The following is a 27,005-nucleotide window of genomic DNA, read 5'->3' on the forward strand; positions in this document are numbered from 1 at the left end:
GACTCAGCCTCTCACAGCGTTGGGCCATGTGTGGCATACTGACACACAGGCTCTGAATGCAGGTCAAAGACCCTCTATTAAAATCAAGCGAGCCTTTTCATACCTTTACAGCGGGCTGACGTACCAGCCTGTAACCGTGCTCAGTAATTTGTCATGTGGCTCTTTTTTACTGCACAGACACAGCAGCTCAGCAGCTCCCTTATCTACAAGGCCACAAGCTCTGTTGACGATGTCCTGTATCTTAGTTTCCCTTGTGGCTCCCGTGGCCTCCTTCCAAAGAGCACAACTGTGTCCTCTTCCCTGGGTCTGTCTTTGTTCACTGATTCTGGCAACTGGCTCAACAAACACCCTCACCAGCGCTCCCCGTGAGCCCTGGTACCCGGGGCCGGTGCTCCCTGTGGTTCCCGGTCCCCGGGGCTCCCCACCGCTGGGACCGAGGCTCCCAGTGCCCGGGACGGCCGTTGCCGGGGGCTCCCCATGCCCGGCGCCAGCGCTCCCCCCACCTGGGGCTCCCCGCGCCCGGGCAGGATGCTCTGGTACGCGGATCCCCTCGCCCGAGGATCCCCTCGCCCGAGGATCCCCTCGCCCGAGGATCCCCTCGCCCGGGGCCGATGCTCCCGTGGGTCCCCGTGCCCGGCGGCCCGGCTCCCGCCCGCCGCCGCCGCGTCCCCACCGCCCCTTCCGGGCGCGCCGAGGCGGGGCCGGCGCCATTGCGGCTGCGGGCCGGGGCGCGCTCGGGCGTCGCAGCCGCCGGCCCGGGCAGCGATGCAGCGGGTAAGGCCGGGCGGGAGGCAGCGGGGGGTCGGGCCGCGCTCGGCGGCAGCACCGGACGGAGCCCCCCGGGTCTGCGGCTGCCGGTGCCCGGGGGCGGGGTGGCGGGCAGCCAGCCCTCGGCCCCGCGTCTGCCTGTGGCCATGGGGGGGTCCCGGGCAGCCCCCGGCCCCACGTCTGCCGGTGCCCGTGGGGGGGTTGGGCTCCGGCCTGCAGCCCCCCGGCAGCTGCCGCAACCTCCGGCCCCGCTCCCGGTGCAGGCAGGCTGTGGCCCGGGCCGCCCTGGCCGGGCTCGGCGGTGGGGGCCCCGGGTCTGGGGCGGCGGGACCCTCGGGGCTGGCTGCGGAGCCGGGACCCCCCGGCTGGACACAGCGGGGCCGCGGCAGCCCAGCGGCAGGCGGCCCGGCGGTGGGGACGTGGCAGGGCGGGGGCGCGGTGCTGGCACCCCCGACGGGGCGGCTGGCGCCCCTCAGCCCCGGCGGCCCCTCAGCCCCCGCCCTGTTTTGCAGGAGCAGGTGCCGGTGACGTTCGAGGACGTGGCCGTGTACTTCTCCCCCGAGGAGTGGGCACAGCTGGCGGCGTGGCAGCGGCGGCTCTACCGGGAGGTGATGCTGGACAACTACGACCTGGTAGCCAGCCTAGGTAAGCGGGGGCGCCGGGGGCGCCCCAGGACGGAGCCGGCAGCGCTGCCGGGCTGGGAGCACGGCCAGTGGCTCAGCCGGGGGTCCACGGGCTCAGCCGGGGGTCTGCAGCTGGAGCCCCTCGGGCCAGCCGCGCGGGCAGAGCTCGACCTGCCGTCTCTCCATGCAGAGCGGGACCGTGGCGTGCCCGCTGCCCCCCCCCGGGCCTGCCGAGTCCGTCCCTGGTCTGTGAGGAATAACTGCTGCAGGTACCCCGGCCCCGCTGCCCTCCACCCTGGCCCCCCCCTGCTTTGCTGCCATGGCTGGGGCTGGCGCCAGTGACTCCCCAGGGCCCAGACGTGGCAGCCCCCTGGCCCCACTGCTCCCACAGCCGGCATCCCTGGGGCACGGCCCCCGGTGACAGTGACACCCCTCGGGCGGTTGGGGGATGCTGAGGTTCCTCTCTCCCGCACAGGCTTCAAATCCAAGCGCATCCACAGAATGGAGCCTGGAGAAGAGTCACATGGGGGTGTCCCTATCGGCAGGGGGGACGGCAGAGCTCCCAACGCCTCTGGCACCCGTGAGTGACTGCAGGGACGCTCCGTGTGGCTGGGGGCTCTGGGCTGGGGAATTGGTGCCGATGTAGCCAGAGACGGCAGCCTTGAGCATGGCATGAGGCACCTGGCCCCGGCCAGATCCCGCAGACGCGAGCTTCCACCTGACTTCCTCGCTGGGTGGGTTCAGATGTCCCACCCTGGCCCCCCAGCCCCAGCTGTCCCACGGGCATTGCAGGGGCAAGGGGAGGCCGCGGTGGATGAGGGGCTGGTGCTGTGGGCATGGGGAATATCGCGAATCTGGTGGTGCCCCCGTGACGGGACATCCACGCCATGACTGTGCCCCTGTTCCTGACAGCTGCCTGGGGCAGGACTGCCGGCGAGGACCTGTCTGAGGACGACGACCGGGGACGCTGGGTCCCGTGTGCATCACCAGCCAGGGCAGCCGAGGAGTGGGGGTACCCCACACTCTGCTCTGGCTGGTGCGACATGGTGCCGGGGGCCTTGGCCAGGGATGCCCCACAGGCGCTGCCGGGGTGGGAGCAGGGGGAGAAGCTGCTGGAAGTGCCCGTGGAGGGGGGTGGGGGGCTCCTCATCTGCGGCATCTGTGGGCAGAGCTTCGAGGATGCAGCCAGGCTGAGCGTGCACCAGCGTGAGCATATGCGCCCAGCGCCCTCCTACCAGTGCAGCACCTGCGGCAAGGCTTTCCGCCACCATTGCAACCTCCTGACACACAAGAAGCACCGGGGCCGGCGCCGGCACACCTGCATGGGGTGCAGCAGGACTTTCTGCTTGAAAGGGGACCTGCTGCGGCACCGGGCGAGCCACGGCGGTGACAGCGGCTACGCCTGCCCACTCTGCCAGGGCAGCTGCCGCCATAAACGTGACCTGCAGGCGCATCGCAAGGGGCACGCTGGCGCTGTGTGCCGCAAGTGCCCCGAGTGCGAGAAGCGCTTTGAGGACGAGGCCAGCCTGAGCCAGCACCGGGCTGCCCACTCCGAGGAGCGGCCCTTCCTCTGCAGGCGCTGTGACCGCAGCTTCAGCTGGAAGGAGAGCCTGATCATCCACCAGCGCAGCCATGCACAGGAGCGCTCCCACAAGTGCCCCGACTGTGGCCGTGGCTTCAGCCGCAGCGGGAACCTGCTGGTGCACCAGCGCGTGCACACAGGCGAGCGGCCCTTCGCCTGCCCCCAGTGCGACAAGTCCTTCTGCAACAAGGCCAACCTCATCACGCACAAGAAGCTCCACCGGCGCTACAAGACCTTCTCCTGCTCCCAGTGCTGTCTGGGCTTCAGGTCCAAGAGCAGGCTGCTGCTGCACCAACAAGTGCACGGGGAGGGGGATGAGGGGACCCTCAGGGCGGGAGACGACCCTCAGGACTGCCAGCAGTAGCTGCGGCCACCTTGACTGGGGGCTTATCCCTGTGCCGAGGGGCCATGAAGGCTGTGGCAGGGTGGGAGAGGATGTGACTTTGCGGTGCTCTGCCTGCTGCCTGCCCCGTCGCTCAGCCCCAGGGCACATCCAGGACCTGTGAGCCCCACTCCGCACTCCTTTGGACCTCAAAAAATTCCCTCCAAGGCACTTCTCAGTTCCCCCAGTCCCACTGGTGCCCTGTATTTAAAGCCAGAAGAGAACGATGCCCGTGTGAGGTCTGGTCTTTGGCAGTGGGGTGGAAGGGCCCCATCCTGTGCTGGGGGTGGCAGCCCAAGAGCCTTTCCCTGCTGCCCAGCGCCCTGGTCTTCCCCTCAGAGCAGTGCCGGGGGTGGGCTGGGTGGCTTGGGGGATGAACAGACCCCCATCCCGACCCACTCCCAGCAGCGCTGCCCATTGGCACGGGCTGGGCGAAGCTGGGGTGGCCACCTTGTCCCCTGTCCCCTTGCCCAGGTGGGGCTGTTCACCAGCAGAGCTGTGCCAGGCTCCACGGGAGCTGTGAGCCCAGCTGGGGCTGTGAGTTGCCCAAAGCTGGGTGTGCAGGGCCTGGGGACCCTGCAGTACAAAGCTGGGGTGCAGAGCATGGCCATGTGCCCAGCCAGTGGGACCCCTGGTCTGCTGGAGCACGGCCAACCCAGGGTTGGTGGGCTGTCCCAGCTCTGCCTGGGGCTCAGGCTGTGATCCCTCCCCCACAGGGCTCGGAGGCATGGGGCAGCTCCTGGGGGTCCTTGTGGGGACACAGCTGTCCCTGTACCAGTGTCCCCAAGCCCAGACACGTGTGTGTGGGGTTGTTCCTGCCCCGTAGCGCTGCCCAAAGGGAGGGGCAGCACTTGGGTAGCTGAGGTGGGAGTGGGACCCCCCAGGCTTGTCTTCTGTGGCCACTCTGCTGCCAGGGTGTGGAGCAGGGCCCTGAGCAGCTCCTGGCGATGCTTGGGGACACGGTTACCCATCACTCCTGGGAGGAGTGCGCCGGGGTCTGCTGTGCCAGGTTGTGGTGAGCTGGTGTGGGGAGTTTCCCACTGTCACGGCATCGTGGTCCCAGGGCCTGTGAGCACAGCAGTGGTCACCATGCCGGGTATCTCTTGAGGGTGAGAGTCCCTGTGTGCCTTTGGAAGGTGGCTGTGCCAGGGTCCACATGGCCTGAGGGCTGGGGTGCCTGGCAGGGAGATGGATGCATGGCCCCGTGCCCTGGACGTGAAACATCTGGAATAGGGTGTCATGAGTGTGCCCGATCACTTGTCAAAGGACACTGTAATCCCTGCAGCTGTGGGCACACCGGGCTGCCGGCAGGCCCAGCACATGGGCCAGGCTGTGGCTGGAGCTGGTGTTGGGGCTCCCACTTGCAGTGAGGGCACGGCTTTTGCTCCCCAAACGTTGTGGTGCTGGTCCCCAGAGCAGAAGGTGCCAGTGCTGTGGAGTGGTGGAGCCTGGGCGCAGAAATCCAGCTGTATTTTCCTCAGAGATGGTGCTGCTGGCTGCCCAGCTCCTCCGGGCCTGTTGCATCCCCTGTGTGCTCGTGTCCCAGCACTCACTGGCAGGAGCTGAAGCAAAAAGCAGATTTTAGTGGTTGCAACTCAAGGGTCTGTGCGTGCTGCTCACCTCCCTGCCCCTGAGTGCCTCGGTGGGGCAGCTGGCTTGGCATGGGCATGGTGGCATGGGTCCGGCGGGGTGAGGGTGGGACACAATCCTTAAGGCAGTGAAGGACACCCCTGAGATCAAAGCCACCTTTCAGAAAATGGGTTCCCTAAACTGTGCAGGGCTGATGACACGACACAAAGGGCTGAGTCGTCCTGGGTGCCCTGACATGTCCCCAGGAGCGTCCTAGGACCCACTGCATTCTGAGCTGCCTTGTACATTAGAGATGGGGGCAGTGCCTGGGGCAAGGGGTTGCTTCTCCCAGTCTTGGGGAGCATGGCCACTGAGCCCAGGTTGTGGCTTTTCCCTCGGGCACCACCCAGCAGTGGTTCCCCTGTCCCCAGGGAAGTGGCAGTCTGCTGGTGTATTTGAAGTCACGGAGCACCATGCCCTCAGTGCTCATTATTTAATAAATTGCTTTGACAGGAACGTGGCTGTTGGTTTGGATGAGTAGTTGCCAGTGCCACAGCAGCACCCAGTGAGCAAGTACGCTGCTCTCCTCCTCTTCCTCCTCCTTCTCCAGTGCGGGACCAGCTGCTCAGCCCAGCCTTCCCCAGTCCTTGGCCTGGCATTGCCCAGGGACCCCCAAAGGTGTCTGTTCCCGAGGGCTGGAGGGACTAGGTGCCGTTGGACTAGGTAGTTGCTGTAGGTCCCTTCCAGCTGAAATGTAACATAACATAACATGATATAACATAATGTAATATAATACAGTACAATACAATACAGCATGCTGTGCTGTTCTCTGAACTATGGCCTCGAAGGCAACATGCATCAGAGAGGGGCTGCAGCAGCCAGTGCTCGCGTACTGGGGCAGCCCCCCAGCCCAGCAGGGGCAAGTGCTGGCTCAGTGAGCCCCTGCGCTTGCCCACTGTGACACCAGGAACCGTGCACCGGCCATGCTGCCCTGCCTGTGCCCTGCCTGCTGCAGGGTCATGCTGCCCTGCCTGCTCCCTGCTAGCCAAGCTGTGGGACCGGTGGCTGAGGCTGGGCAGGCAGTGCCACAGCCACTTGCCATTTTGGTGCTGGCTCCTTCGTCACTGGAGTGGCCATGCTGTGCACTGGTGCAGGGAGCCAGGAATGGCCACCAGGCCCCTCTGTCAGAGGCTAGTCCAAGTTTTGCAGTGAAACAAACTCAGTCTGGGGGGGCTGCCCTGGGGCAGGGGTCCATCCTGCGCGGGCCTCTGCTGCTGGCATGGGACGCTCAACCTCCCTCCAGCTGGAAAATGCTTGGAAAATACAAGTATGTTAGTACTCAGGTGTACTTATTTGCACTTACTACTGCTTACTAGTCCTTGCTCATACTTGTTAGTAGTTCCTTGTACTTACTAGCACCTACGAATAGGCGCAGGGGTGCAGCCCCTGGCCCCATGGCTGGCGGTGGGTGCTTGGAGCCCCACTCCACGGGTGTTGCTCCCCAGCCCTGCTCTGGGGGCACTGAGGCCGGAGCTGCAGCTGCACGTGGAGGGCATGGCCGCCCCGCACACCTGCTCGCACTGTCTGCCCAGAGCTCCCAGGCCCAGCAGAGCTTGGCGACGACTCTATAACATGGTGCTAAGTGATGGCTGGTGGTGGAGCCCCAGGAGCGGCGGTGCTGCCCACTGTGGTGCTCATCTTGGTGGAGAACGCACACCGCCTCCCTGCCCTGCTCATGTTGCCCAGCCACTCACCAGACACCCCACCGTTTGCTTTTTTACCAGCCATGGAACAATGCACAGTAATGGCAAAGCCAACACTACTCTCCCCAGGGGCTGTGGGCACCCGTCCCGTGGCCGCAGCCCAGCACGGTGCCAGGAGCTGGCAAACCGGTGGCTGCCGCCGGGCACCCAACCTATGCCCTTGACTGCCTGGCCGGTTGCTCACCCTGCGCGCCCCACCGCCAGCCCCACCGCCCCGAAGCCGCCGCCCGCGCCGTGGGCGCCGGGGCCCCTCTGGCCGACCCTCGGCGGCTGGACACCGCGTCCCGGCGGGTGTCCCCGTCCCCACAGCCCGTCGCTGAGCCGGGGGGTCCAAGGAGGGCGGCAGCAGCCACCGCTCCCCGGGAGCCAGCAGGCAGCGGGGAGGAGGCGGAGGCTGGCTGCGACCCCTTACCGCAGCCGCCCCGTACCGCCGGTACCCCGCACCTCCCGGTGCCCCCCCGCCCCGTACCGCCGGTGCCCCGCGCCCCCAGTGCCCCCCGCCCCCGCCCCGGCCGCACTACAGCTCCCGGCAGGCAGCGGGCGGAGCCTTTGTCCTGCCGCGCCCGCCGCGTCCTGCGGCCTCGGCCCGCGCCGGCAGCGCCCGGTGAGCGCGGGGGGGGCGCGGCACGGGGGGGGGGGGGGCACCGGAGCAGGCGAGGGGGGGACACGCCAAGAGGGGGGCACCGGAGACGGGGGGGTACCGGGAGAAGGGACACCGGAGCAGGCGGGGTGGGGGGGTACCGGGAGAGCGGACACCGGCGCGGCGGGGGCGGGGGGGGACACGGGGAGGGGGGCATCGGGCCAGGCGGGGGGCACCGGGAGCGAGGGGTACAGCGTGCGGGGCTACCGGGGCCCGGCCGCCTCCCGCGGCGGTGCTGGTGCCTGGCTGAGCCCCCGCCCCCCGACACCCCCCGCCCCCGGGACGAGCTCCAGTCCGGGCCGTGCTCGCTGGGGGCCGCCACCGCCGGCCGGGCGGGGAGGGGGGCGCGGGACCAGGGGGGCCGGGGGGGGCAGCGACCCGAGGGGGGTCCCCCCAACCCTGCTGTGACGCAGGGTGGGCGGCGTGGCCGCCTCTCCCGGCCCCCTGCCCCGCGGGGTGAGGGGCAGCACCCGGGGCTCCCCGTGGCCCCGCGGAGAGCTGCGGGCTTGCGGCTCCCGGCTGGCCCCTGCCCGGAGCTCCGCCGCAATCCCCCGGCCGGGGGCACCGGAGGCAGCCCCCAGCCCTGTGCCCGCTTGCCCGGCGCTGCCCGTGGCAGGACCCCCGCCCGCGGGGGCGGGCAGCCAGGCAGGAGGAGGGCTGGGGGGGGCGAGGCCCCGCACGGCTTCCCGCCTGCCAGCGCTGGTGGCGCTCCCCGAACCGCTCGGTGGTCCGTGCCATGATGTCTGGGGAGCACCCAAGGGGCCCGTTGCCCTGCCCAGAGCCACCGGGGTGGGGTGCACCCCTGCACCCCCCAGGCCCTGCGCACGGGTCTGGGCCCCGGTGCTGCTGGTGACTTTGGCACGATGCTTGCCTTCGCCTGGCCTGGAAGCCAGAGGCACGGGGGCTGGGGGGGCTGCGGGGGTGCATGGCTGCTGCACGTGGCAATTTGGGCAATGGTAGGGTGAGCTGGCACCATCCTGTGCCACCCTGTGCCGCATCACACCCGCGCCACCTTCCTTGAGGGATGGGCAGGGGGCAACTGGGGTCTGGGGCAGGGGTCAGAGGGGTAGTTGGCACAGCCCAGGCTGCCAGAGTGGAGGGGATGAGGGGAGGCTGGAAGAGACTTTCCCATCACTCGGGCAGTTTCTCCTGGAGGCAGTGCCAGGACCCCACTGATGGAGCCAGAGGAGAAGTCGTGGAGGGGGGACCTGCCGGATGCCTGTGACACAGGTGAGGCTGCCGAGAGCTCCTGCGGGGACCTGGCTGCCCTGGCACCACAGGGACCTCGCAGCTGCCGGCATGACGCCGTGCTGCCCAGGAGCCCGAGTGCAGCTCTGTCTTCCTCAGGAAAGGGCTGGGCTGGTGTGAAGCGTGAGATCGTGGTGAAAACGGAGCCAGAGGATGAGTCCTACGTCAGCTGTCACCAGGGCCTGGATGCCACTGTCCCCAGGGTTCCCAGCACTGGTGAGCAGAGCAAGGGGCTGGGGGCTCAGCAAGACCCGCAGCCCCTGGGGGATTGAGTCCCTGGTTCCATACCAACTGCTGTGGCTGGTGTCCCATGCCAACTGCTGTGGGTGGCATCCCGTACCGACTGCTTAGGGCGATATCTGTGTGGGAACATGGGAAAGGCCGCTGCACAGTATGTGCCCAGTGCTGATCAGTAACCAGGTATTCCCTCCTGGAGGAAACGGGGTGGTTCCTTCTCTTGCACAAATATTTGATGACTCCAGGTGTCCTGGTTCCCCAGGGCTCTCTGGCCAGGGCACCCACCTCCTTTCCCGCAGGAGTGTCCCAGCACTAGGAGATACCCAGTGGCTGTGGGGAGCTCCTGGGAACCCAGGATTTGCAAGTGGTGCCTGGAGCCAGTGTCAGCACTGACAGAGCACAGGGACATCTCCAAGCACAGAGTCTGTCCCCACAGCAGACACACTGCGCTTTCCCCCTGGCAGGCATCAAAGCGGAGACCAGCATCAAAAGCGAGCCTGGGGCCGAGGTGTACGGCAGCGGCTGCCCCGGCTGCCAGGAGCAGGACGCACCGCACCACCATGCTGCCGGTGAGTGGAGCTGGGGTCCGGGGGAGTGCAGCTGGCGTGTTCCAAGGCTTTGCAGGCTGCAGGAGAGGGGCTGGGGGCCAGGGTGGGTGGGGGGCTGGGCAGGGAGTCAAGCTCGGCAGTGGGCACCCAGCCAAGCACCTTGATCCACTTCACCTGCCCACTGGCCTGATGCTGTCTGCTCTGCCTGCCTGGAAACTCTGCCTGTTGTGGCTGTCCCCTGCCTCCCTGGGGATGGTGACACTGTCCCCTGCCTCTCTGGGTGTTGGAAGAAGGGTTTGCTGGAGTCAAGAAGACACTCAATATGAGTTACGCATCTTGCTCAACTTTATTAGTTTCTAACACTACTTATATAGAACCGATACACATGCATATTCGTAAAGCAGAAACATAATTGTTTAGTAGTCTCTAAACACGCGCGGTTCTCACACCCCTAATTATCATGACTAAAATAAGCATTCTATCCATGTAGCTAATTGTGTTGCTGTGCTTCAGCCTTGTGGTTTGTTACTCCCTATTTTCCCATACTGGTCCCTATCTTGCTTGGCCCTGCACCTGCTTTCCCAGCAGCTGTAGCTTGTTACAGCCACGGCCTGTTGGCACAACCTAATTACTTGGTCTCAGGATTCAAGAATAGCTCAAGGCCACCTTTCTTGTTAACTTCAGCACAGCAACTTCAGCACAATTCTGATTACAGGCCTACTCTAATACCAGGGCTGGACTGTGCAGATCTTCAGAGATTCCAAGGCCATGCTTCTGCAGCCATTCTTCTACACCTGGGGATGGTGGCACTCTGTCCTGTGCCACCCTGGGCATGGCAAGACTCTGATCTGTGCCTCCCTGGGGATGGTGGCACTCTGATCTGTGCCACCCAGGGCATGGTGACACTGTCCTGTGCCACCCTGGGGACAGTGAGGTCCCATAAGAGCCCAGCCCTGCCCTCCCTGCCGGCAGTGCTGCCAGCCAGGGCCCAAAGCCCACTGGCAGCTGCCTGCGCCCACCGAGCACCACGCTCTCCACGTGCAGGTGATGCCAGGCCCGAGGTCATTGTGAAGGTGGAGCCAGAGGAGGAGTCACACATTGGGTGTCCCCAGGATCTGGCTGGCCCAGGTGCTCCCAGCCACTGCGGCGGCGCAGGTGAGCACCGGGGGGGGATGGGGGCGGTGTGGGTGCGAGTGGCCCGGTGTGGGTGCGAGTGGCCCGGTGTTGGTGCCGGTCACTCTGCTGGGAGCCCAGGGCGCAGGGTCCTGAAGCGCTGCCTGAGCAGTGGGTTTGGCCAAAATGTCCTTACGGGGCAGGGCGAGGAGGGGCGCAGTAGGCTCGGGGAAGGAGTCTGGAAGCCAGTGGAAGCTGAAAGCTTCAGCCAGAGCTGGTACAGGGACAGGCGCCACCAGGCTTGGCTGGAAACAGCCCCTGAACCGGACCAGAGCCTTCGGTGGTGCCCTCGGCTGGGGCTGGGGGGCTGGTGGTGCGGCGCTGTGCCGGGACCCCTGCTCCCCTTGTACGCTGCAGGTGGTGGAAGGGGAAGGCAGCCGCCCTCCTCAGTGGGGACCTTTGGCATTTGTCACCATGGAGCCACTGCCAGGCAACACGCCAAGGTGGCCACAGTGCTGAGTGAGGCTGCGGTGGAAGCCGTGGGCTGGAGGGCGAGTGGGCGGTCATGGGCAGCACCGGCAGGCGATGCTGGTCGCAGCTGCAGGATGGATTTTTCATCTTTATGTTTGCAGCTTTATTTGGCATTTCAGTGTTCCTCGGGGTTTGGTGTGACCCTGCCACGAGCCTAATTCACACATGGTGTGCGGTGCCTGTGCTCCCCGCGCCAGTCCTGGCTGGGACTTGGCTGTGAGCTGGCAGCAGGCAGAGGTGACTGCGCGGGTGTCCCTGGAGCCATGTGGGTGTCCCCAGAGCCTCTCAGCTGTAGGAGCTGAGCCTGGGCTGCGTGGTGGGCTCAGGGCAGCCTCGCTGATGGCTTTCAGTGGTTGGGGGAGCAACTGTCCCCAGGGCTGGGGCTGCACCTGACGTGGCCCCCGAAGCCCCCCGTCCCACTCCCAGCAACATTCCAGATGGTCTGGGCAAGCCGCTGGTCATGCAGGTGCTGGCAGATCATTGTGCTGCGCTTCTGCCTCTCTGGGCAGCCTCGGCAGCCAGGAATCATCCCTGTCCCTGCTCACTCCCTGGGATCCCTGCCCCGAACTCCTGAAACTGACCCCACAGTGACGCTGCTGTGCCAGCCTTGCCACTCTGCTTGGCATGTGCTGGTGCCACCCGGCTCAGGGCTCCAGAGGTGCCCCCCGTCGCAGAACAGGGACTTGGGCTTAGGCCGGGGGGATCTGCGCCATTTTGGCTGTGGGGGAGGGATCGCACATGGCACCTTCGGGTGTGCTGGGACCCGGCGGTGGGCCCGAGCGGGCATGGGCGTGGCTGGGTGCTGAGGGCAGGGCGGCCTTGTCCTGCTGCTCCATCACACGGGACAGGTCAGAGGTGGGCGCAGCTCGGTGCCTGTGGGGGTGGGTGCAGCTCTGCCCAGCCCGTGCTAGGACACCCTGAGGGGGGCTGCGGGAAGGGGCTGAATGTGGCTGCAGGGGTCTCCCAGGGGATCTCTGGAGCTGCGGCAGGTAACGGTGGGGTCACCTTCTCTTGGCAGGCCCTGACGGCGAGCAGCGACCCAAGGAGGAGCCAGAGGAGGTGAAGCCAGAGGCAGCTGAGCTGGAGAAGAGCCTGGGGGCTGCCTTGGGGGGCTCGCTTGGACCTTGGCCCCGTGTCAGCCAGTGGACGGTGCAGCAGGCACAGGGCACCGTTGCTGAGCTCCGGTGCAGCCCGGCAGTGCCCAGGGAACGACGGGCTGCCCCCGAGCCCTGGGTGCTCTGCCTGGAGAGGGGCACAGCTCCGGTGGTGCCAGTGAGCAGCGCCCCGCAGAAACCTCCCTCTGCCTGCGGGGTGGGCAGTGCCACGGCCTCCGGTACCGAGCCGGCACGGCGTCCCTGTGGCCACACAGCCGAGCGTCCCTTCACCTGCAGTGAGTGTGGGAAGAGCTTCCAGCACCGGGGGAACCTCATCACCCACTTGCGGGTGCACACAGGCGAGAAGCCCTTCACTTGCACCATCTGTGGCAAGAGCTTCAGCCAGAAGGGTGACCTGATGCGGCACCAGCGCATCCACACCGGTGAGAAGCCATTCAAGTGCACAGTCTGTGGCAAGAGCTTCTGCTCCAAGCAGACCTTCATCCTGCACCAGCGCATCCACACTGGCGAGAAGCCCTTCTCCTGCACTGAGTGTGGCAAGAGCTTCAACCGCAAGGCCAACTTCATCACCCACCAGAAGATCCACCGTGGTGAGCGCCCCTTCATCTGTGCTGAGTGTGGCAAGGGCTTCTGTGCCAAGAAGACCTTCATCCTCCACCAGAAAATCCACATCGGCGACCGGCCCTTTGGCTGCTCAGAGTGCGGCAAGAGCTTCAGCCGCAATGGTGACCTGACGCGGCACCAGCGCATCCACACCGGCGAGCGCCCCTTTGCCTGCACCGACTGCGGCAAGAGCTTCAGCCACAATGGTGAGCTGATCAAGCACCAGCGCATCCACACCGGCGAGAAGCCCTTCACCTGCACTGAGTGCGGCAAGAGCTTCAACCGCAAAGGCACCCTCATCACCCACCAGCGCATTCACACCGGTGAGCGACCCTTCATCTGCCCCGAGTGCGGCAAGACCTTCAACTTGAAGACGACGCTGATGAAGCACAAGCGCATCCACACTGGCGAGCGTCCCTTCACCTGCCTGGAGTGTGGGAAGAGCTTCAAGTACAAGGGCAACCTCCGAACCCACCACCTCACCCATACAGTGGAGCGGGTCTACCCCTGCACTGAGTGTGGCAAGATCTTCAGCCACAAGAAGGAGCTGACAGTGCACCAGGGCGTGCACACAGAGGAAAGGATCCTCTCCTGCTACCAGGAGGGAGAGTCCTTCAACCCCTTCCTCCCCGTGCACCCCCTCCTCATGTCCTGCGCCCAGCTTCCGGTGCCACTGGAAGCCTTGTCTAAGTACAAGTAGGAGGGCTGGTGGCAGCAGGGACAGCCCACGGTCCTGCCTGTGGCACATCCCCGTGGCTCAAGCAGCCAGAGGAGGAACCAATGTCAGAGACTTGGCCCCGCTGCAGGGCCAGTGCCATGGGACACTGGCGGGTCCTGGGGATGAGGCGCCGGCTGAGGATGCCACTGGCTTTCAGCAGTGCCAGAGGGGCTGCCCTGCCATGGCGCGGGCCAGGGGCCAGTGGCAGGGACAGGCAGCTGGGCTGGGACCCTGGGCGTGCGGGGCTGGTGGCCTGCCACCACACCAGCACCAATCACACCCCCAGGTGATGGGGGGCTTTCTATTATGACAGGAGATGTTGTCCCCGACCCGAGAGTCCGCCGTCCTGTTTGCTGTTGGAAACCTTTTCAAAGTGGATCACAACGAGTAGGTGTGAAGAGATGGGTCCCCTTGCCAGGTTTGCTGTCCCCAATGCCGGTGCCACCATCTGTGCTGTGGCAGGTGCGGCCACCCCGTCCTGTGCTGAGGGGCCAGGTGCAGCTGGGGGAATGGGGCAGGTCTGGGGCTGAGCACCCCTGTTTCCCCTCATCCCCATCAAGGATGCTGGACTCAATGAGGAGCCCATGGCTACCAGGCACAGCCCCTCACCACTATGCTCTGTGCGCAGTGACCAGCCCCTGTGCGGGGGTGAGCCAGCACCCCTCTTTGTCCCCCCAAAGTCCCGTCAGGCATGGGTTTGGCTCCCTTCCTGCCCCAGCACCTGCTGTGTGCCGGGGAGCAGGGCCCTGCGCTTTGGGGCTTTGATGGAAACCTGAGTATTCTGCTGGGGGGCAAACCTCTTCCCTCGGCCACTGGTTCTGCAGGGGGGGCTGATTTTGGAGGGGCCATGGAGGCAAGAGGCCCTGGGGCACACAGGGACCCCGACCTGGCTGTCTCCACAGCTTTGCCCTGGGGCTCAAGGTTATGCTTGTCACATCCCTGCCTCAGTTTCCCCATCTGTGAAAGGGGGGTAACACTACGTGCTGCCTCCCGGAGGGCGTGTTAACCCCTTCCTGACCATGCAGAGTCCCATGGGGGGCAAGTGCTGGGCTGGGGCGTGTTGCAGCTGCCAGGGACAAAGGACAGCTGGTGGCTTAGCTGACACATAGGAGCCCCCACCATGGGACACAGTGTGCAGGGACCACATGTATTTATGGCACTGTTGGTTTTTCCTAACCTAGACACTAATAAAAAGTGCAAATATAAGAGAACCCATTTGCTGCTTATTTCTGCTCACCCCCCGTGGGAGAGGTGGGACCCCTCATCCCTCCTTGCCAGGGGGTCCCACTGCCTCTCCCCAGCACCCAGCCCCATCCACGACTGTGGACCTGCTTGGGGGGGACAGAAGCATCGCCCCCCGCCCTGGCTCACAGGAAGGCACCTTGGCAGCACGGGGCCCAGGAAGGAACCACTCACCCAAGCATTGCAAGCATCACATGCATGGCCAGCAGCCACTGGGTCATGGTAACAGCCCAGTGTGTGCAGAATCCCCCAGCTGCCCCTGCCTTGCTACCCACCACGCTTTGACCTGGGCAGCACCATGCAGCCCATCTCCCCGGAGGTCGGCATCAAAAGAGTTTAATAATGAAAGAATAATAAAAAATTGTAAATTGTAAGGAAAAGAGGAAGAAGGAAAAGAACAGCTCAAGCCCTGAGTGCAGGCCCAGGTGTGAGGGGGCCACTCAGCCAGCTGCTGTCCTGACACAGGTAGTGCCCCATGCCCAACCCCCCAGAGAGGTTGCCCCCAGTGCAGTGCCCAAAGCACAACAGGGCACCCACAGCCCTGCAGTGGGACCAGGGGGGGCACACACCCCGGGGGGGGCCACTCACAGCCCTGCAGTGGGGGGCCGCAGGGGGCACAGGCGTCCCTAAGGGTGGGAGCATGGGGGACACTCACATCTCACAGCATGGGGGGAGGGCACCCACATCCCTGCAGCAAGGCTGTGGGAGGCACCCTCATCCCTGGGGGTGGGGGGGCACCTGCATCTCTGCAGCTTGTGTGTGTGTGTGTGTGTGGGGGGGGGGACATCCCTGCAGTGGGCCCGTGGGGACGGGGCAGGGGGTGCCCCCCCATCCCTGCGCTGGCGCCATGGGGGCAGGCAGGGCGCTGCGGGAGCTGGTCTCCCACCGGTGGGACTACACCTCCCGTGGGCACCGGTGCCTACCGTGCTGATGTGCCGCTCCCACCCCGGGGCTGCCTCTCTCGGCACAGGTAGGGGTGGCAGCCTGCGGTACTGGGGTGGGCACTGCCCCCACCACCCTCAGGGCTGCTGCAAACACCCCCCACCGGGCTCCCCACTGCCCTCCCCCGCGGCCCCCCCCATCCGGCCTGGGGAGCACTGCACTCCCACACACCAAGGGTGCTCAGCCCCCCAGGGTGTGGGGGGGTGGATGGTCAGCCACCCAGACTGGGGGGGGAATGGATGGTCAGTACCCCAAGATGGGTGCTCAGCCCCCCTGCTACCCCAGATGGATGTTTAGCCCCCCAGGATGGAGGGATGGATGGTCAGCCCCCCCAGATGGACATAGCCAGCTTTGGGGCACCAGGAGCGCCCCAAACCCCTGTCTGTATTGGCAATTCTCACCACTGTGCCAGCGCGGCCGGCGGTGCAGGCAATGGGCTCAGGGACGGTACCTGTGCTGGTGGTTGTTGGGGCCTGGGGCAGTGCAGCCAGTGGTGTGTGGGTGCATTCTGCCCCAATTCATTAGTCCAAATATTGTGTTTGGCATGGAACAGCCATCCTTGCTGTGCTGGTGCAGCTGGTCACGGGACTGGAAGCTCCTGTGAAGTCCAGCACATCCCACCTCCACCCTCCCAGATACACAGTGGGTGCCCCTGCCCGCTCGCCAACAGCTCTGGTGAGGTGGGTGCCAGCACTGCCCTGGCACACACCATAAGCCCAGCTGCTCGCCCCTTGCTGCCAGTATGCAGAGCCATGGCAGCCAGCGTGCCACAGGCTGAGCTCCCTGTGGTTGGTGCCATGGTGCAGAACCCCCAGGGCCAGGGGTCCGGTTGCTACAAGGTGGGAGGGAAGCGCTTGGAGACCTGGCACGGTGCATGGTACCCCCAGCATTACCTGCCGAGCCACACCGTGGGCAGGAGCATGCCTGCTGCCAGGCCTGGTGTCGCAGAGCTGCACCCTGCCCTGGCGAGGGCTCCGGTGTGCGGCACAGGTCCCCGCTGCTCTGCGTGGGTCACGGGGAACCCCCGCAGGCCTGCCAGTCTGCCCTCTCCTGGTGCAGCTGGTGGGCTCCCCCCACCTGGGACAGGCCGAGCGAGCCCCCCATGCCACAGTGACCCTGCTGCACCACCCGTTGCCTTCACTGGCATGGGATGCTCCGAGCGCTCCTCGTGGTGCCACTGCCCCCAGCGCGCCTGCCAGCACTGAGCCAGGCATGCTACTCGCTCCAGGTGCTAGTGACGTGTGAGAACATGGCCGCGTACTTCCCGGAGGTGCGGGCACAGCTGGTGGCATGGCAGCTGCGGCTCTACCCGGAGGTGATGCTGGACAACTACCAGGCAGTAACCTCGCTAGGTGAGGACTCTCCAGTGCTACTGGGCCAGGGTTGAGCCAGAATCCCCCCTCATCGGCTGGGGGCCCTAAAATAGAAAAGCTAGCAGCAACTGGTGCTGCCCAAGCACTGCTGCAGCAGCCGGCAGGTTTTACCCAGCCAGGCAGCTTCCAACTGGGAGCAGGCCTGGGGTGGTGCGGGATGGCTTATTTCAGTGGGAAGGGCCCCACACCAATAATCATATGCCCTCCCCCCCGCCTGAGCACTTCAAGCCTGACCAAAAGCCAAACCATGTTAAGGGCATCACCCAAATGCCCCCAGCCCTGTCCGGCCTGGAGCATTGCCCCACTGGCAGCCTGTGCTGGGGTTCTGTCACAGCACTAACAAACTAGCCAGCTGTAACAAGGCTTTTACCATCACATACCAGGTTAACTTCAATAAGTAGCTCCCACACCTTGCCCTGGCACAGCCACCAATCCCCCACAAGATTTCAACAGTTCATCTACTGTCTGTGCTGTTTCTTCATCCTCTTCAGCCCAGTCCCTCTGCTTCTTGCCTCACCTGCATCCTTCCCCTTGTCTCTCCTACCTCCAAGACACTCTCTCTCCTCCCTCTGCTTCTTCCAGGTCTCCCTTCACCCAGTGCTCCCCTTCCATCCCCCTTAGAGCTATTTAACTACTCAGCAGGAACCAGCCACAGCTGCACCTTATCCATGTCAGCCAGCCCACCGCCCCTGAAGCCAGCCCACAGCTGTATATTATCAATGTTAATTAACTTGCCGTCATTCCTCTATGATTCCTCTACAGCGTTCAACCCCCTCTCAGCACCACCACACTCCCTCCTGCCCAGCCTAAGCCCCCCACGCCACCCTGAGGCCTCCCCAGCATCCTGCCTGAGGGAGAGCTGCTGGGGTGCCGAAAGCGAGGGGCAAGGGGGCTGCAGGTGCAGGGCTGAGGGGGCCGCAAGCCGTCCCAGGGGTGCAGGTGGGGGGTCCTTGGCTCTCTGCCTGGACAGGTTGGCCTGCCTTCAAGCCTGAGATCATCTGCAAGATGGAGCGAGAAGAGACACCATGCATGTCAAACCCCCCGGGGCACAGCAGAGGCGCTGGACTCCCATCCCAGGCAGGTACTAGGGCGCTGGGGGAGGGGGGGGAGGATCTGCCAGCATTGTCCCCTCGGCCTTGGGTGCTCCATACACTGGGGAGGGTGGGCGGCTGGCAGGGTGCCTGTGCTGCTCCCCACGGGGAGTGGTCCCACGTGCTCAGCCCCAGCACTGACCCCTCCATCCTCCCCAGCAGCCAGTGATGCCTGGAGGCAGTGGGAGGCTGGGGGGGTCCCTGCAGGGATGCTGACACCCACTGTGCTGCCCAAGTGGGGCAGGAGGCGGCAGGGGTGCTTGGCTCACAGCCAGCTGGGCAGGAGCCAGGGGGGCCCATTGGGGCACCACCACCTGCTCCCCACCCCCCAGCTGCTGGAGAAGACACCCCCCCCCCGACATGCCCCGAGTGCAACAAGAGCTTCAAGAGCCAGACAGCGCTGGCCATTCACGAGCGGAGCCACATGGGCGAGCGGCCCTTTGGCTGCCCCTGCTGCAGGAAGGGCTTCCCCTCCAAGGGGACCTCGTGTCACCAGAAGACCCACGCCAGGAAGCCGGACACCCCCTGACACCAGCTTGGCATCCTGGCCAAGCCGCTGCCGCCCTGCAGGCCCCTGGCCCCCAAGAGCCCTGCAGCTGCGTGGAGGGGGAAGAGTTTGGGCAAGAGCCGGGACCTGTGGAAACACCAGCAGATGCACATGGCGGCATGGCCCTTCCCCTGCCTGCAGTGTGGCTGCTGCTTTTGGCTGAGGCAGGTCCTGGCATCGCACCAGAAGGTGCACGGTGGGGAGAAGCCCTTTGGCTGTGCCGACTGTGGCAAGCACTTCACTCAGAAGCATCACCTGCTGAGCCACTGGTGCATTCACACTGGCGAGAAGCCCTTCGCCTGCAGCCACTGTGGCCACCACTTCAGCCAGGAGCACAACCTGGTCAGCCACCAGCGCATCCGCAGCAGGGAGTACCCCTTCGCCTGCACCCACTGCCCCAAGGCCTTCCAGGACAAGAAGACCCTCACCTTGTACCAGCACATCCACACCGGTGAGAAGCGGCGAGTGCGGCAAGACCTGCAGCCAGAAGCAGCACCTGAAGAGCCACCAGCGGGTGCACAGGGGCTTGCTGGCCATGCTGGAGGGTGGCTGGTGGGATGGGGCGGGGGTGTCCGCCCCCAGCAGGGGGTGGGCGGAGGTCAATCCTTACCAGCGCAGCAGCCACAAGAAGCGGTTTCAAGATGAGTGGATCATGCTGGCCCACCAGCGCACCCATGGCACCCCCGGCCCGTGGCTGCCCCTGCAGCCCACTGCCCCCTGAAGCTGCTGCTGAAGGGTCCCTGGGGTGCGAGGGGCTGCTGCAGGGGGGGACTGCGGGGGGGTCACCCACAGCACCAGCCACCAGAGCAGCCACACGTGAGCCTGGAGAAGCATCCTCACAGGTGTGGGCTGCCGCCTCCTCCTCAGCCGCTCCCTGGGGACACATGGCACCTGCCGGTGGGGGAGCTGTCACCGCAGCCCCTTCCCCACCACGCTGGGCCCCACGGCACCGGCAGCTGCTGCGGTAGAGCCATGGGTGCGGGACTAGCTGCTGGGATGGGGGAAGCGCAATAACCCACGGTGCAGTCAGGATGGATTACAGGACAGAGAGGAAGGTGCTGCTTTATTTTTCCACCGGGAAAGTAAATAAAAGTCTTCTCAACGCTGAGGACAAGCAAGGAGCGCTGCAGCAGCGCCGGGGCGGGCATCCCCCTGCTCGTCCCTAGGAAGCCCCTTGCCCAGCCAGGAGCAGTGAGCGGTGGGGTCTGCCCAGGGCTGAAGCAGCGTCCCGAGGGTTGGGGGCTCATCTTGGCGAGAGGTGCCGGACCCTCCCAGACCCAACTGCTCTTCCCATCAGCTGTTTGTAATTTTAGTTGTTTTTTTTTTTTCAATCAGACAGAAGCAGAAAACCACTTGTGCTCCAAATTTCCCTTTATTTCCCCCAAAAAAGCTGGAGCTGGGGATTGGTGGGTGCATCAGTCAAAGCTCAGCTCTCAGATTTGGCTTCAGATGGGTCTGGGCAGCTGGGGTGGGTCTGGCAGGGGCTGCTGGGCTTGGGGGGCTGTGGAACTGTGTGTGTGTGTGTGTGTGTGTCTGGTGGGACCTGCTGGGCTTAGGGGGGCTGCTGAGCTGGGGGGCCTGTGGAGCTGGGGAGGGTTACAGAGCTTGGGTGGGGGCGTTGCTGGGCTAGGGTGAGGTCAGGGGCTCCTGCAGAGCTGGGTTAGTGGCAGCCAGTGAAGGAGTTTGCAGGTGTCACACCAAGAAAGCCGGGATGGGTGTCATCGTCCCCCCCCCTCCAGCAGCCCCTAGCCCCCTCAGCAGGCCACAGCCCCCTCACAGCATCCCAGGCACTGCCGCGGTCTCCATCCCCGCAAACACAGTCGATCTGAGTCACATCACCCACTCCCCCTGCAGCCACTCTGCCCCCCCAGCTCCTCACCAAAAGCCCCCAGAGGGCCCCAAACACCCCCAGCCCCCCCCCCCCGAGAGGGCCTGTCTCCATTTCTAAAGGCAGCCAGACCCAGGACATGCCGCCACCCATAGATCCGTTAGTGCCATAAGTGTGGATCGGTGGGTGCCACTTCTGCCCCCCCCCCCCCCAATTACCCACCGGTGAGCAGCCCCCAGCGGGACTGGCCCAAAGGCACCACCCTGAGCCCCTGGCCCCTGCCCCCGCCCCCACCCCTGAGCTGCATGTTGGTGCATAAGGAACCAGGGGGTTGGGGTCGTTTCACCTTCATCCAGCCCAAGGGTATCACGGGCTGGGGTGGTGGTCCCGGGGGGAAGGGAGGGGGTCACCACCTCCGAGCCCACTGGGGCCCCTTTTAAAGACGCTGCTGCACTTTGCTGCTGGTTCCCAGCGTTCCCCCACCGTGAGCTTTATTTCCACAGCCAGTGCCCGCCCCCCCCCTCCGGGACACTCTGGGGAGGGGGCGGGATGTGGGCCCCCCCCCCAGCTGCGCATCTGCCGTGAGGCTGCTGCTGTGGCCCCCCGGTGCCCCTGGCCTCCCTGAGCCCTTCACGGTTCCTCCCGTGTCCCCCCCAGTCCTTCCCTGTCCCGCCCAGCCCCTCCCGGTCCATCTGAACCCTCTCTCTGGCCCCTCCCTGAGCCACCCCCTGTACCCCCCCCCCCCCCCCCGTCACCCCAGTCCCTCCCTGTGACCCCCAGTTCCCCCTGGACCCTCTTGGTCCCCCTTCATCCCCCGATCCTCCCCCAGTCCCTCCGCCAGACCTCACCAGTTCCCCCAGTCCCCTCCCTGGTGCCGCCCAGTCCCTCCCTGAGGCCTTCCCAGTTGCTCCAGTACCCTCCCTGATCCTGCCCAGACCCTCCCTCAGCCCTTCCCAGTTCCTTCAGTCTGCCCCCTGGTAGCCTCCCCCAAGCCTTTCCCAGTGCCCTCAGTCCCCCTCCCAGTGCCCCCCAGTCCCACCCTGAGCCCTTCCTAGTTCCTCCTTCAGCCCTTCCCAGTTCCCCCAGTCTGTCCCCTGGGTCGCCTCCCCCAGGCCTTTCCCAGTCCCCCTCCCAGTGCCCCCCAGTTCTTCCCTGAACCCTTCCCAGTCCCCCCAGTTGCTCCCGGAGCCCTTCCCAGTTCTCCCAGTCTGCCCCCTGGGTCACCTCCCCCAAGCCTTTCCCAGTCCCCCTCCCAGTGCCCCCCAGTTCTTCCCTGAACCCTTCTCAGTCCCTTCAGCCGCTCCCGGAGCCCTTCCCAGTTCCCCAGTCTCCCCCTCCGGTCGCCTCCCCCAAGCTTTTCCCAGTCCCCCTCCCAGTGCCCCCCAGTTCTTCCCTGAACCCTTCCCAGTCCCCCCAGTCACTCCCGGAGCCCTTCCCAGTTCCCCCAGTCTCCCCCTCCGGTCACCTCCCCCAGGCTTTTCCCAGTCCCCCCGGTCACCCTCCCAGTATCCCCCAGTCCCCACCCGAGCCCCCCGCCCCCCCCGCCGGGTGCCGGTGTGGGGCCTTTCCCGCAGGTTCGCTGCCGGGCGGGGCGGGACGGGGCACATCCCGGGGGGTCCTCAGCGCCGGGAGAAATCCCCGCCTGAGGGAGAGAGGGGTTCGGGCGGGCTCGGGATGCCGCACCCCGCGGGGGGCTGGAGCCCCCCCCCCCCCGCTCACCCGGGCAGCGGCCGCAGTGGCAGGCGCGGATGAGCGGCAGCAGCACGGCGCGGGGGGGCCCGGCGGGGCACGGCAGCTGCAGGACGCGCACCGGGCTGCCGGCGTCCAGCCGGTAGCTGCAGCACTCGCAGACGCTCTGCAGGTACGGCTCCTGCGGGGGGCGGGCAGCTGCGGTGGCGGGGCGGCACCGGGAACCCACCCCAGCTCCTGCCCCCCCCCGCTAACCTCGGCGGTGACGGCGGTGCGGGAGCGGCAGCGTCCGGCGCAATAGGCGACCTCGACACCGGGCAGCGCGCAGGGTCCCGCCGCGATCGTGCGGCGCTCGGTGAAGCGGCGGCAGGAGGAGGGGGGGTCCTCTGCGGGGGCGGGGCACGGCCGGGATGCTGGCGGCGGCCGTGCCCCACGCGCGGCCCCCCCACTCGCAGCGCGGCCCCGCGGGGACTTACCGGGCCACTCCTCCCGGCACACGGGGCAGCAGCCGCCCGGGTCCCGCACCTTCACCGCGCCCTGCGGACCCCGCCTCAGCCCCGCGCCTGACCCCCCCACGGGTGTCCCCTCCCCATGCGCGACCTCTGCAGGTGACCCCTCCCCACGAGTGTCCCTTCCCCATGCATGACCCCCCACAGGTGTCTTCTCCCTACGGGTCCCCCCCCCCACAGGTGTCTCTTCCCCACACACGACTCCTCCTCACACGTGACCCCCCACGTGTCTTCTCCCCACACGTGCCCCAGTGCCACATGAACCCCAGCCCCATGCGTGCCCCTTCCCCACGGGTGCTCCCTTCCCATGCATGCCTCCCCCCCAGTGCTCTGTTCCCATATATGCCCCCTCCCCACAAGTGCCCCCTCCCCACAAGTGCCCCCCCACATGCTCCCTCCCCACTCATGCCTTCTCCCCACACATGCCCCCTCCCCACTCCCCAAATGCCCTCTCCCGACGTGTGCCCCCTCCCTATGCATGCTCCCCACACACGCCCCCTCCCCACGCATACCCCCTCCCACACATTTCCCCTCCCTATTCATGCCCCCTCCCCACGCGGGCCCCCTCCCCCCGCATGCCCCACACCTCGGGGCAAATGAGGGGGGGGCACCGGGCGGCGCAGGCCACCTGCCCGTCGAGGCAGCGGCAGGTCTCGCACCCCTCCTGCCACTCACTGCCAGCCTGGGGGGGGCACAGACAGACGGGCCTCAGCCTCACCAGAGGGTGCAGCGGGGCACCCCCAAGCCAGCCCCCCTGCAGTGCTCACCTGGCGGAGCTGCCCGCGGTGCCAGCACTCGCAGTGGGCGGCCAGCACACAGTGCCCGGTGCTGTTGCGGTAGCGGCCAGGCTGGCAAGCACAGCCGGGGGTGGGGGGGCCACTGCAGTTGCTGGGGGGGTCGCTGGAGAGTTCCTGGCAGCTCCACTGGCAGCCGGCCGGCTCATGGGGGCCCTGCCAGCGCTCACCCACCGGGCAGGCTGCACATGACACAGCGCATGGCACCAGTGCCTTGACACCCCGGCACAGGCACCGCAGCCCCGGCACCCCGCAGCCCCCTGACGCCTCCTGCCCAGGGTCAAGGCACGGTGTGGCAGACTCACGGCAGGCAGGGAGGCTGCAAAGGGTCCGGCGGGTGGGGGGCCCCAGGCACTCTGCCCCCTTGTACAGGTGCTGCCGGAGCAGGTGCCGGTGGGAGACCCGCTCGCCCATCCCGCACGTCACCGAGCAGGGGGACCAGGGGGACCATGGGGACCACAGGCAGTCCGCTGCAGAGGGGGTGAGATGTGGGGGCTGCGACATGGGGGCTGCAGCACAGGGACAGGGACAGGGGTCTCACCATCACAGTCCTCCTGGGAGCAGTTGAAGGCACCGCGAATGCAGACGCTGCAGACAGAACAAGGGGATCAGCACCCGCTGAGCCCCCGGACTCTGGCTCGGCCCCTCCAGGGGTGAGGCAGCCATGGGACGATGCCAGGGGGCGATGCCAGGGGCTGCAGCACCCACCAGCTGCTGCAGCCATGCTGGATGCGGCTGCCCGGTGCATGCTCCTGCTGCGCCTGCGCCTGCGAGAGGTTGTGGGCCCCGGGCAGGGTGGGGGGCAGCTGGCAGCGGCACTGCTCGGGGGGGACACAGGCCCCATCCTGCAGCACCTGTGCGACACCCAGCAGTGACCCGACGCCCCTGACCCAAGCCTGGGCTGAGCCATCCCAGCCCCCCAGGACCCCCAGCCTAGAGGGGTTCTGGGTAGGAGGTGAGGAGCAGACAAGTGGGTGGCAGGAGGGTCTCTGGGTGGTGGGTGGCAGGGGGTTCCCAGGGTGGTGGTGGGTCCCCAGGGAGGTATGTGGCAGGTGGGGCATGGGGAGGTTTGTGGCAGGGGTGTCCCTGGGGTGGCACGGTGGCCATGGGAAGGTGGGTGGCAGGGTGGTTCCCAAGGTGGTGGTGGGTCCCTGGAGAGGTGAATGGCAGGGTGGTCCCTGGGGTGGCAGGGGGTCCTCATGGTGGCAGGGGTCCCCAGGGGCTGTGGGGAGGGCTCTGGGGATGCAGCTGGACCTGTCCGGGCGGGCAGGCGCAGCCAGGCTGGCAGCTCTCCGGCAAGCACCTTGTCCCTGGGCGCAGGTGGGTGCAGGTGCGGGGGCAGGCATTGGCGCAGTCCCCGTACACCTGCCCACCGGGGCACTCTGCAGGGTGAGGAGGTGGCAGCTGCAGCCAGGAGCCCCCCACCCCGGCCCAACACCCGTGGCCCAACTGGCAAAGCCGCTGGCCCCCCCCATACCCGGCGAGCAGTTGCGGGGGTTGCAGATGCGGTGCAGCAGCAGCGGCAGGAGGGGGCACGGTTCATCCTGGCCCCCTGGGCCCGGCAGCAGCTCCCGGTGCTGCTCAGAGGTGCCCCCGCCACAGCTGGCACTGCAGGGGCTCCACGGGGACCAGGGGCTCAGCTGGCAACCTGCTGCAGGGGGAGCAGGGGCTCAGCACCAGCCCCTGCCATCCCACCATCCCACTGTCCCACCATCCTGCTATCAATCCTTACACTCTCCAGCATCCATCCTGCTATCTTGCTGTCCCACTATCCTGCTGTCACACTGTCCTCCTGTCCCACTATCCATTCCATTGTCCCACTGTGCCACCATCCTACCATTAATGCTGCCATCCCACCATCCCACTGTCCCGCCATCCATCCCACCATCCTGCCATCACACTGTCCCGCTGTCGCACCATCCCACTGTCCCACCATCCATCCCACTGCCTTACTGTCCTACTGTCCATCTCACCATCCCACTGTCCCACCATCCCACCATCCATCCCACTGTTCCATTGTCACACCATCCTGCCATCCCACCATCCATCCCACCATCCCACCATCCCATCACCCAGCCCACCATGGTGGTACTCACCAGGGCAGGGCTGTGGGTTGCACTTGGCCGTCTCCTCTGTGCCCTCAGCACTGCAGGGCACCCCTCTGGCGCTCTCCTGGCAGTCACGGTGCCGGGAGCTGTTGCCGCCGCCACAGCTGCGGGAGCAGGGGCTCCACAGGGACCAAGGCCCATAGGAGGGACATGCCGCAGCCGGGCAGGTGAGAGTCCCGTTCTGGCACTTGCTGCATCGGGAGCCACGCCAGCATGAGCATCCTGCCCGGGGGCTCTGCCAGGTGGCACAGCCGTGCCCACCCTGCCACCATGCCCCCACCGTGGCACCCACCAGCTGTGGCACTCCAGCTCAGCTGCCTGTCCCGGCTGCAGCTCCCGGCTGCTGTTGGTGCCGGGCAGCCCGCAGCGGCACTCGGTGATGGGCACGCACGCCCCGTCCTGCAGCAGCTGCCCCGGGGGGCACCGGCACCCTGGGGGCAGAGAGCAGTGGGGCTGCACCCATGGATGCTGTGGGTGGCCCCGAGCCCCCTGCGGGACTGGGGGACCCCGTCGTGGGGACAGATGGAGCAAGGGGTGGGTGCACCAGTGCTCCTGGTGCAGCCAGTGCTGTGAGGCAGGGGGCTCTGGCGGCCGCCCTGTGGGATGGGGCACGGTGCTATGGGGCTGCAGGGGGCCGGGGGGGGAACGTACCCGGCTCGCAGGGGCCCTGCAGACACTCGACATGGGGCCAGAGGTCAGCGCAGGCGCGGGGGCAGGTGTTGGCGCAGGGTGCGGCAAAGACCCGTGCCTGCTTCTCGCACACCTCCCCTGGGCACACGGCCAGGTGTTGGGGTGCAGCGGGGGTACAGCGCTCACCTCGACCCTCACCTGCCACACGGGGGTCCCAGGGCGCTGGGGGTTACCTGGGCACACGGTGGTGTTGCAGCTCTCGCTCTGGGAGCGGGCACCGCGGCACCGCTGACCACCCTCCGGGTGCTGGGGCCGGCGCTGGCGCAGGCGGTAGCCCCCACCGCAGGGGTCCCAGCAGGGCCCCCAGGGCCCCCAGGGGCTCCAGAGGCAGAGGTCTGCGGGACACAGCCGGCACCAACCCCATGGGGACACCTCCGGCACAGCATGGCACTGCACAGCACCCGCAGCCCCCCGCAGCCCCCCAGTACCTTGGCAGATGTGGGGGTCCGGGCAGAGCCGCTCCTGCCGCAGCTCAGCTGAGCAGGCGGCCCCGTCACCACCCCAGGGCAGCCCGGTCTGGGGGTCCAGGCAGGCTCGGTACCGATGCTGCACAGCAGCCAGGGCCGAGACCCTCGCTGGTGTCCCCTCCGCCAGCCACTGCTGCACCGGCTGGGCCAGCAGCTGGGCGAGGACACGGGGGTCGAGCGTGGTCAGGGGCAGGCAGGGGCCGCAGGACGCCCACTCCGACCAGGGGCTCAGTGGTAGCAGCCCTGGGGGGACACGGAGCCGCTGGGAACCCCTCGGGACCCCCC

The 27,005-nt window shown here is 66.5% G+C and overlaps 2 protein-coding genes across 2 annotated transcripts in view; one reads left to right on the forward strand and one right to left on the reverse strand.

Annotated features, from left to right (window-relative positions):
- Positions 1-325: 325 nt before the first annotated feature.
- On the forward strand, positions 326-14,651 carry LOC308063762 (uncharacterized protein). The gene is made up of 9 exons (XM_080387144.1): positions 326-774; positions 1,281-1,413; positions 1,867-1,971; positions 2,304-3,336; positions 6,738-7,291; positions 8,471-8,791; positions 9,277-9,381; positions 10,405-10,515; positions 12,023-14,651. Exons 1-9 carry the CDS (start codon positions 478-480, stop codon positions 13,420-13,422), a joined length of 4,059 nt encoding a protein of 1,352 aa, XP_080243270.1. The 5' UTR covers positions 326-477; the 3' UTR covers positions 13,423-14,651.
- Positions 14,652-21,834: 7,183 nt separating this feature from the next.
- The window catches only part of LOC308063763 (SCO-spondin-like), a 31,721-nt gene continuing 26,550 nt past the window's right edge, over positions 21,835-27,005 (reverse strand). The window contains 13 exon segments of the mRNA XM_080387145.1: positions 21,835-22,333; positions 22,408-22,858; positions 23,207-23,343; positions 23,429-23,925; positions 23,997-24,043; positions 24,164-24,309; positions 24,710-24,837; positions 24,933-25,106; positions 25,552-25,754; positions 25,856-25,994; positions 26,215-26,331; positions 26,427-26,588; positions 26,682-26,963. Coding sequence (XP_080243271.1) covers positions 21,881-22,333; positions 22,408-22,858; positions 23,207-23,343; positions 23,429-23,925; positions 23,997-24,043; positions 24,164-24,309; positions 24,710-24,837; positions 24,933-25,106; positions 25,552-25,754; positions 25,856-25,994; positions 26,215-26,331; positions 26,427-26,588; positions 26,682-26,963 — 2,936 coding nt within the window. The 3' untranslated portion in view covers positions 21,835-21,880.

This window comes from Falco punctatus (genome assembly GCF_963210335.1).
Source record: "Falco punctatus genome assembly, chromosome: 4".
Lineage (NCBI taxonomy): Eukaryota > Metazoa > Chordata > Aves > Falconiformes > Falconidae > Falco > Falco punctatus.

Coding starts and splice junctions, on each gene's coding strand:
- LOC308063762 (XM_080387144.1), top strand. CDS start 478: ATGCCCGGCGCCAGCGCTCCCCCCACCTGGGGCTCCCCGCGCCCGGGC. Junction 1,972..2,303: donor TCCCAACGCCTCTGGCACCC/GTGAGTGACTGC, acceptor TGTTCCTGACAG/CTGCCTGGGGCAGGACTGCC. Junction 3,337..6,737: donor CCTCAGGACTGCCAGCAGTA/GCTGCGGCCACC, acceptor GTAATGGCAAAG/CCAACACTACTCTCCCCAGG.